General features: G+C 40.9%; 1 protein-coding gene across 2 annotated transcripts in view; it reads left to right on the top strand.

Moving 5' to 3' along the window:
• The window catches only part of jazf1a (JAZF zinc finger 1a), a 14127-nt gene continuing 3510 nt past the window's right edge, over window positions 1-10617 (top strand). Inside the window, exons 1-4 of one of the 2 annotated variants that reach the window (XM_042012058.1) lie at window positions 1-330; window positions 6205-6277; window positions 7864-7991; window positions 9420-9589. In XM_042012058.1, coding sequence (XP_041867992.1) covers window positions 216-330; window positions 6205-6277; window positions 7864-7991; window positions 9420-9589 — 486 coding nt within the window. In that variant the 5' untranslated portion in view covers window positions 1-215. Of the gene's footprint in view, window positions 331-6204; window positions 6278-7863; window positions 8061-9419; window positions 9590-10617 lie in introns of both variants that reach the window. The other variant, XM_042012057.1, reaches the window with a different exon arrangement.

The following is a 10617-nucleotide window of genomic DNA, read 5'->3' on the forward strand; positions in this document are numbered from 1 at the left end:
CAGCCACCCTGTCCTCATCCACCCACCCACCCCCACCGTAACGCCTGCCTCCCAGCTGCGTCCGCCGCTGTCCTGTCTGGCCGCCCGGTGTCTGCTCCTCTCTCTGCCCCGCTCCGCTCCGCTCCCACCCCGGACCCGAAGCCTCTGCCTCCTCGTTTACCACCCCCGGCTCCTGGACCTCTCTGAAACCCAGTGAATGCACCAGCACCAAAAACATGACGGGCATCGCCGCTGCTTCTTTCTTCTCTAATTCTTGCAGGTTCGGAGGCTGCGGTCTCCAGTTCGAGTCTCTCGCCGAGCTCATCGTCCACATCGAGGACAATCACATCGGTGAGTTGGGGCCAAAGAGGGGGTGACGGAGCTAGGCAGCTAACTGGTATTTGCTAGCTAGCTAGCTAGCTAAACGCAGATAGGCACGGCATTGCATTCCGCTATCCCTGTGACCACTCTTCGTCGAGACTCGTTGGAGTACAAATTCTTTAGTAGCTCAGACTTTAATTATTATGAAAATGAATGCTTTGTATTAGAATTACGTGTGTGTGTTTAATTTAGCTAAGATGGTTACCTTTGCAGCGAAAATTCGACTGTAAGGGCCGGGTAGGTCTAATGGGTGTAACTAGCATCCCGACCAGGCAGCGGTTTTCAGCTAACAGTCTGTGTTTACATTTCAAGGCCTGATGCAGTACAGCTTCTCTCACAACACTGGTGTGTAAAGCTGCCAAACAGTCTGTCACTTACTTACCTCTGGTTTCTCATCAAGGCATCACAATTTGCACTACTATCTTTGTGTCACTTAGAACCACTGTCACTACATTAGTTTAACCAAGTTATTGTAGACATGCAGTAACATAATTAGATTTTTCTTCTCCAAGCACAAACCTTAACTTGTTGCATCCCTTATTAGATTTTCATCTGACAATCAACCCAGATAACTGTCACCGACCGTGCATAAATAGACTTTTAATTAGTTTATCCACCTTTTAATACAAGAGACAAAAAAAAGCAGGAGGTTAAATAGGAAGGAAAAATTAATGTCTGGATTAGTGACATCTGATTGGCTCGTAGACAAGTTTGTTTTTGCATTGTCAAGTGATACTATGCAGAAACGTAAATGAAAAAATGGGGAAATGGGAATGTTTCTTCTCTTTGCTTTGATGTTTCAGAGGGAGAGAGAGAACAAAACATTTATTAGTTACCAGCAGTGCTTGTTAATAAATATTTAACTAGCATTACATAACTTTTTGAAGCACACTCTTAACTTCTATGTAAACACAGCAATCATCCTATGTTCTAGAATAAACTCAATATATCATATATAAGTATAAGCATTAAGGCAGGAATACATGTGTAGCTCTGCTGATTGGGGCTAATCATTATTTCCAGCATGTATCCATCTTCATGAATCTGTTTGAACGGGGTGAGGGGGTAAAATGGATGCTTCATTGAGCCAGTCTCCATGGCAACTGGCTGTCTCTAACAGGGTTGGGGGCAGTACATTGGCTGAGTTATTGCACACCTGCTGTCTCACAAACAAAGAGCGCTGTAGACGCCAGCTGTGGTGATGACACCCTACACTATGACACATCACATGTGGAATATCAGTGTGTGCAGATGTTTTGAAATGGGTTACAAGGGTAAGCAGAGTGTAGCGGGTCACAGTACTTACTGGTTACCACTTTATTGCTTTCAAATAAACCAAATGAAGCACGGATTTAGATAATTTTTTTTACACCTTACATGTCGTGGCCTGTGGGTATATAGACCACCTAACACAAAAGTGAACAAATGAAGGACAGAAATGCTAAATTAAATGTAGTTTTCAGTCCTGTATCCTAAACAGAGCAGACGCTGATTTATGCCCCATCTGGCTCTAAACTTGACCTTTGACTCTACTCGTCAGCAGAGCAGAAAGTCAGTTTACCAGATCTTTGGGATTAATGAATTGCCCCAGTGCTCGCTTTATACCACGGCTTGTCATCAGCAGTGTCAAGATCGCGCACAGTCTAATCAATATTGTGCACAGATCAGTTACCACAGGGACCAGTGTGACAGATGGAGTGGGTTTGAGGTAATATTGTGAGCGAGGAGGAGGGGGTTAGTGGCATTTGGTTTTTACACCCATCTCCTTTTGGTTTTGAAGCAGTGTAGTAGCGCATGACGACACCTGATCAAATACTAAACTATTTTGATCTTCCTAACTTTTTTGCTTCAGATTGTTAAATAAGCTGTTTGTTAGTAAAAGATTGCTTTGATTGTGTTTGTTTATGCATCGTGCATGCACAAATTGTGAAAGAGCAAGCAGACAAAAATGAGTTTATGTAGATTTGATACCAAGCTTATGTTGTAAGATATATGTAGAGGTAAAAGTGAGCCAGTGGGACTTAAATCAGCGGAAGAAATCAGTGCAAACCTGTCCCAGCAGCGTTTTGTTACTCTTGCAGTCTTTGCTGCCCTCTTGTGGCAGGGTATCTTATGTGCCTGATAACCTGAACTAGTCCAGCTCTTGCTCCAGCAGCTGGTTTGAACCGCTTTTTAACTCCATAATCTTAGTTTGCATCTTTATAAGGACTTTTGCCTTCTGTGATACATCACACAATAGCTAGTAGCAAATATACAGATGAGCCCTTCCGTGAGAAAATTGAATAATGTGTGGGTCTTGGTGCTGACCTCATCCCAGAAGAAAGAGCAGTCTTCCCCTGCTGTTTAGATTACAGCTGAATGCAGGGGGAAGTGGCTAAGGTGGATTGTGTTTAGTTGTTGTTGACCGCTTTGTGCAGTAAGTCTAGGTAAGGTCTGAGGAATGTAATGATGTCAAGCTCCTGTGCCTGTGTGCACGACAGCACCGTGTTGTGATCTCACCTGCACAAGCACATACCTGCCTTTTACTTGAACAGATACAGAGCAGGCAAAGGAGGAGGAGACAGGCTGGGATTAAAAGACAGGAAGAGACATGAAAGACAAGATTAAGAAAGCCAAAATCTGGGTTCAAGTGCAATGAAATCCCAAAATATTTAGGCTTTATTTTGACTAATTTCCTTTCTTTTTGTTGTCTTTTTCATAGGTGGATTTTCATTTTATATCTGGTTGAACAGAGTTTGAAAATAATAAGTCAGATGTGTTAGAATTGGCTTTTTTGTAAAGCATGCTGCGACTTAATTACTTATTTTAAAGTTGAAATCAGTATGGTATGATAGGCAGGTCTGTGACGATTATGATTTAATTGCCTGAGTTGATAGAAATCATTATACTTATTTATTTGATTGTTTATCTTAACTGCTGTGTACACTCTGCAGAGTTAAGGTAAAAGAAAATAACAGAAAATAATAGCCTCACTTTTGGGGCACATTTTGATTTAAGCTAAAAGAATGGGAGGATCACATAACTTGGAGGAAAATATTTGTTGGATTCCCTTTGAAAAAGGGCAGATCAACGGCATTAATACAAATGTTGGACTTGTATAAGGTTTGTAAATAGATAATTATAAAAAATGCCACAATCACGACAGTACATCTCAGAGATACAGTTGTCAACTGTCTTTATGAACCATAAGAAAACATGCTTGATATTATTTCAATGTATTACACAGCTGAGGAAATATGTGTTTAATTTTTGTATTTTTGCTTTGATGTGGACCGTATGGCTAAATAAATCTTGAAAAATATTTAGATGAATTTTAAAGTAAAAGTGTGGAAATGTTCTGTTTCAATTTAAAAGTCATGCAGATTTATCCAATTTTACAAATTTTTTCATAGGTTAATCAAAATATTTGCCTGTTCACATAATACCTGTTGAATAAGCAAAAAATGACAAGATATATATTTTGTCCTTTTTGTAACTGCATTTGCCACTTATGGGATTATGCACTATTATACAATAAATAATCCCCATTAATCAGCCATGTACTCCAGTATTTCTGACAGATTGTTTTCCATTCCAGTGTCAGATGTGTAACACGTGAGCATGTGTAACACGATTGCATGTGTTTGCGTGTTCACCATACTTCCTGAATGACCTGTGAGGGTGTAACAGCAATTACTGAACTTGCATCCCAAACTTGAATCTGCAGAGCTTCTCTTTACCCTAAATACTCAAACACACCCACACACACTTACACACACCCATACATTTTGCTTTTCGGAAGTCGCAGGGCCTGAGAGCCTCACAGAAGACTGGAAAGTGTAATTAAAGAGAAGCTGCCCCCCCCCCCCCCCCCCCCCCCCCCAACACCCCACCCGCATCCCTCCTCCTCCTCTCTTCTCCCTCCATCCGGTTGCCTGCTGCTCTAGAAACACGTTAAAATGCTCTCTGTGGCTTAATTAGCAGGCTGCAAAACAAGCCATGCATTCTTGGCCTGGTTTGAACACATACACATAATGCATATGACACATGACACAGTGTGCACACACTTGTGGATTCATGCAGTCAGTAGGGGGCAGAAGTGTGCTGTTGGTTTGTTTCAATTTAAGCTGTTTTTCAATTACAGAAATGTTATTTACTAGGGACTGTATAGGTTATATACAGTCCCCTTAAGACTTTTAAGTGCAATCGTTATGTAACATGGGCAAATGCAAGTCTGATAAAATGATGTTCTAACATTTAAAGAAAAATAATACTGAAATGAAATCACACTCAGGTTACTTAACTTGCACATGCAGACCTTCCTCCAGCTCCAGCAGCAGGATCAGCAGCGTTTTAGCTTCCTGTCCTGTTAGCTGAGCGGATGTCATAAAGCCAGCAAACATTTACTACAACTCTCGCTCTCTTCACCAGGCCTATTCCTTTACCACCAACACCCCCCTCATCTCAGCACACATGCACACACTTAGTTCACCCACAATCCTCACCTTAAGTTAAATTTTCACCCAATTTTTTTTTCCATTTGGCTCTTTTTTTTTACACATCTCATCATGTAGAAGTCTCATTCATTGCATTACACAGAGTCTAACATTATTATTAAATAGCTGATCAACTACTGAGACAAACTCAGGAGGCATCCTAATCATGTCATCTTGTTGGATATCAGTACCATCACACAAATTGTGATTCAGCCATGTCAGTCGTTTAGGTAGAGTTGTGATTTGTGTGTGTGTGTGTGTGTGTGTGTGTGTGAGAGAGAGAGAGAGAGAGAGAGAGAGAGAGAGAGAGAGAGAGATTGATCATGCATGTGAAAAGAGCTCTGGTCTATACATCTAAGCAGCAGGTAGGATTATAAGGTTCAGCTATAAAAAACTCTCGAAGACCACCTCTGTGGAGATGTAAGTGTGTGTGAGCTTGTTTGTGCTAATGAACACAAATAACTGAACTGCTGTCTTTGTTTTTCTTCATCCATTTTTTTTTCTGTTTAGAGGGTTGTGTAGGATTGTGGTTTGTTCTGTAGTGGCAGCAGTGTGGGTCTCTTTTTTTTTCAAGGTTATTTTCTTGTTTGCTGGTCTCCTTGGTGTTCTCCTGCACCGTGGGAAGTCTGCATTCTTTTTTTCAATTATGAGGTGTGAAAGCCTGAAAGAGCTAAGAAGGCCAGCACACACAGTTGGGATTAGTAGGAAGGAGCATCCTGGAGTCCTCAGATCTGAATTGCAATGCATCTGCAAACCATTAAATATGCAGCTACAATTATTCCTTAGCATGCACACACACTCACGCACTCTATAGATGCCATGGAATAAGCTTTGTACTTTTTCTTAGTTCAGCTCCTTTTGAATGTCCCCTTTTTGAACACTTGATGGCACTGGTTGTTCACAGATTCAACCCAGGGGCAGATTTTCCATGCACACTTGCTCCTGTTTTCCAGGGGGTGGGAAGTGTGACTTTGAAGTTAACCCTGCTACCCTCAGGCAATAGAAGGTACCTACTGTAGTGTTACTGACTTAGCAAGTCAGTTGGAAAAAGCTTGTGTGTGCGCGTCTTGACTAATATACATTCATAATACATTCATCACAGCCTACTTCAAATTGCTCCTTCAGTCTTAGCGAGCACCTGGTGAACACAGTGTAAGAATGTACGACTTATGAAAGTATCTTAAATGAATTTGCAGAGTGCTGCACATTAGCCACTATTACACTGAAGCCAGTGTGGGAAACCTCCAGTGATTTATCAGCCTGTGTGGCAGGAAGAATAGATGTCTGAGTCACCTATGTGCTAAGAATATTTACACATCTTCCCTCTGCAGGCAGACATAATTAATTTGATTGTCTCTTTCTCTCTCAGACACAGATCCGCGGGTTCTGGAGAAGCAGGAGCAACAGCAGCCCACTTACCTCGCCCTGAGCTACATTAACAGGTACACATATTCATGCCCATATTAAAAAGTGTGCATCTATAGAGGGCAGCATTGCTCCACCATTGAAAGTCTGCATCTGTGTGTGCTCATGTGACTTACTCAGAAAGTTTTCAGTGACTGATATGTCTTCCCATAGACAGAATGCCAGTGACTCATAAAACAGACAAAACCACACAAGACAATCACTCTCAACTCCCTGTGCTGCCAAAGGCAGCGCCTCAGGATCATGGCATGTTTGTGTGTTTTAGCTCAGTCAACCGGTGTGTCGCATCTTACTTAATGCCTCATCAAATTACTACAAGATCTATCTTTTAGAGAGGGAATGGTAAAACAAAGAGGGAGTGGGAATGAGCCTTGTTTTCAGTGATAATTGCTCAAGTGGCTGAGGCTGTAAATGTCATCCGTATTTATTGTCCATGTTGTTACAAGAATTTCTTTAGCGGCTCAGTTGTTTAATCACACCGTAGACATCTGTCTCAATTCAAATCTACAGATTAGATGAGATAAAAGGCATTAAGACTCAATCTGAAAAGTTAGGAAGCACAAATAAAAGAAGAGTCCTCCCAGTAACAACACTTAAAAATAGCTTGACACACATAAAAAAAAGTCAGCCAGAGATATGAGTTTTCAGTGGAGCAGGTTTTATATGAACCAGTTCTAACCAAGAGACCACACTGCACAGAATAACCCACTTTGCACTAAAGTAGAATACCCTTTAAATCATAAATGTGTTTCAGAAAAAAAATCACTTTGGGGTTAAGATTGACTTCCTGGCAAATCAACCTCCTCATACCAGTCATACAATTGCATCAGCTTTTTCCAGTTTGTTATATGCAGATTCTTACATTTATTTTAAGCCCCATTTCTGCCAAGTGGCCCTGCACGGGTTGGCACAGTTCAGTGCAGATTGGTTCAGTAAACCTTAATTTCCTTTGCGTTTCCACAGCCATTCATACAAGGTCGTAAGTGAGGTACAAGCCGGATAGCAATTCATGCATTAACATTACAGTATTACATCAAAGTGGTGCACTGCCTTCCTTGAATTATAAGAAAAGAAGAAAGAGAAACACAAAAACAAAGGCTAAAAATTGTGAACATCCAGCAGTGTGTCAAGCTTCACCCTTTATTGTTGGATCAATAAGATTGGGACCCCAATGGAAGGGTCCCAAAAAAGTGGGATGACACTCTACTCAGTTTTTGCCTGTGGAGATGCAAAAAAAATGCATACTGACCCATCCTGAGCCAGACCCCTTGGTGGAAATGAAGCTTTAGAGAACATAAGAACAGATAGCATCAAATCCACAACTTTACCATGAACTATTTAAGTAATAAATACCATCATTGTAATAGTTTCATTGTGATTCCTTCTATCCTGAGCACATAATTTACATCACAGACATCAGAGAGTAGAAAACTGTAAAAATAAGATTTGACACTGCATCACATTTGACTCATGGCAGGTGTTAATTTGGACCCCTCTGATAAGTTTGTAACAAAATGAGCAAAGCAAGAACAAAATACAAGAGTATAGTACATTTTGTCCTAAAAGTGGAACATTAATACATGACAAACCTCTTTGCTGTCAGGTTCATGACGGATGCAGCACGCCGGGAACAGGAAACCATGAAGAAGAAGGCCACACCCAAGCTGTCCCTGTCCATCACGGGTGGAATGTCCAGGAACAGCACGGCCACACCTCCCCGCCACACCAGCGGTAACCTGACGCCTCCCGTCACGCCCCCCATCACCCCTTCCTCCTCATTCCGCAGCAGCACACCCACAGGTACGACAGGTGTGTGTGTGTGTGTCGAACCGTGTGTTTGAGAGGAAAAAAGATGGATTACTTTTACTTGTACAGGGAATGGAGGTGTTGAAAGTGACTAATGTAAAATTAACCCAGTAACTGAAACAAACCTCGCGTTTGTGATTGCGCCATCAAGAGCAGGTTTATCATTTTCATGCAGCACACAGAAGAAAATGTTTGTAATGCAAATGGAATGCAGCTTATTTCATACCTGTCCAGTGACTTAGCATTACTGTGAGAAACCCAAGAAAAGCTGGCAGGAGAGAGCACGAGGCAGCTCACCTCTTATTCACAGAACTGTAAATAGAAAACCACAAATTATTCTCTTTAAGCAATAAAAAGTTATTGGGTAGTTTTGAATGTTTCCATACAGTTTTTCCTCGAGATTTTAAAGCATGAGGGAAATCTGCAGTCAGAGTGGAAAGCAGGAAACCCAACCACTATATATATATATATATATATATATATATTTATTTATATATTTATTTATTTATATATATGAGTGTGTGTGTGTGTATGTGTGTCTTGTTTGTGTGCTGGCTTTGGTAGCTCCTGCAGTGAGCAAACCAGTCAACACTCTGCTAATTACATAGCAGCTGTCACACTGTGTGTTTGCATGGGGCCGTGTGTTGCACAGCCCAGAAGCAGATGTCCATTTCCAGCCCAAATGGTTTCAAACTTAGTGTTAGGTCTGGGCTTACACACCAGCATGGATACACACACACACACACTCACACACACCCTCTTTCAACATGTGCCAGGGTGCTATCCATTTCCTCATGCTGAGGTGCAACATTTCCTGTTGTATGGTGGGGGGTCAGTGGGTCTTTATGTGTACTTGTGTTGGTCTGAACTTTTCTAGTAATTTGGTATGTGGATACTTGTGTGTGTGTGCATGTATGCGTGAGTGGAAAATGTTCTGCACTTAGCAAAGCACTTTTTCCAGGCTGAGCAATGGGATTCACTCCCACTTAATGATCCCTTTCTCAGTGCCAATCCCTGCATTTTGACTCACAGGCACACACACTTATGCGCGCGCACACACACACACACACACACACACGCACACACACACACACACACACACACACACACACGCACACACACACACACACACACACACACACATGCATTACCAGTTTTGTTTTGTCTGATCCCAGTGACATGTGGGCTGTAAGTAGCAGCAGAATACAGAGAAAAGCATTGATAAAGAATCACAAATCATTTTCTGCATGGTGAATTCCCATGGCATGATGCTCTTTTGGCTATGTCTCTTTCCATATTTCATCTGGGTTGACAAATGTTTTTTTGTTCTGCATGGCACCAATATGTCTTTAGGCAGCGAGTATGATGAGGAGGAGGTAGACTACGAGGAGTCGGACAGCGATGAGTCGTGGACCACAGAAAGCGCCATCAGCTCTGAGTCTATCCTGAGTTCCATGTGCATGAATGGGGGAGAGGAGAAGCCGTTCGCCTGCCCCGTCCCCGGGTGTAAGAAGAGATATAAGGTAAGGGTAGACCAGATGATGGAAAAGTCAGCTCCTGCCATGGGACATGGAGGTTTTGTCAGTGATTAAATCTACACTGGAGCTTTTGTGTGGTATCACATGCCTAGGCATAATGTTTTAAAAAACACAGTATAAATCCACACTGCTGTGATTGAAAGCACTGATAAATATATGATGGTAGATTTGTTTTTTTTTTAATTTTTCATAACTACTAACAAGAACCTCATTCATCTCACTATTCTAATGCCTTAGCTAATGGACAGTGTTAGAGCATTATTTTTAAATTCCCCTCACAGGCCAGAACTACAACGTGGGAAAAGCCACATTTTGTCTCAGCTCCTCCAAAGTTTAATGCTGATTGGACTGTTTTAAATTTCATATGTAAAAAACAAAAGAACAAAACAAAAAAATAACCAAGAATCTACAGTGACGAGGCCAGCTCTGGGAGATACAGGTGTTTCCATTTAGGCATATTTTGAATGTTTAGTCCGATATCTAAAAGGGAGAGGGAAAGATGGTAACAAAGCTATAAAACATGGATTATGATGATAAGTTACTATTAAATAGAACAAAACTAAACCTTCTTAACAATTATATAAGATTAAAGCAAAATATTTGGCATAAGCAATGTTTGTAACCAGGGTGTTTGAAGAAACTGAGGTTTAGGCTGCCTAGTAAGCAGTAGGGATGATTTAATCCATGTATTTTCACTTCCAATACGAATACAGATATCTGAGATTTAAAATAAGTTGAAATCGATACAGAAAAACAGCGCTGAATTACCTAACAAATTATGTCTCATTGTGTGGAAAAGACTGAGATCTTTATTTTGTGACTTGACTTAAAATTTCTTTCCTAAATTTTAAAAACAAACAGATATAAATGTACTGAAATATTTATTTAACAACTGTGCACCAGTACAGCAATCTTAAATAAACTTCAATCTTAAATAAGCTTCACAAGCTTGGTCAAACATGTAAAACATAAACAAAACTTCTTCTGGTTCAGTGGAAGTAGGTGTATAACAC

This window comes from Melanotaenia boesemani, chromosome 17 (genome assembly GCF_017639745.1).
Source record: "Melanotaenia boesemani isolate fMelBoe1 chromosome 17, fMelBoe1.pri, whole genome shotgun sequence".
NCBI lineage: Eukaryota > Metazoa > Chordata > Actinopteri > Atheriniformes > Melanotaeniidae > Melanotaenia > Melanotaenia boesemani.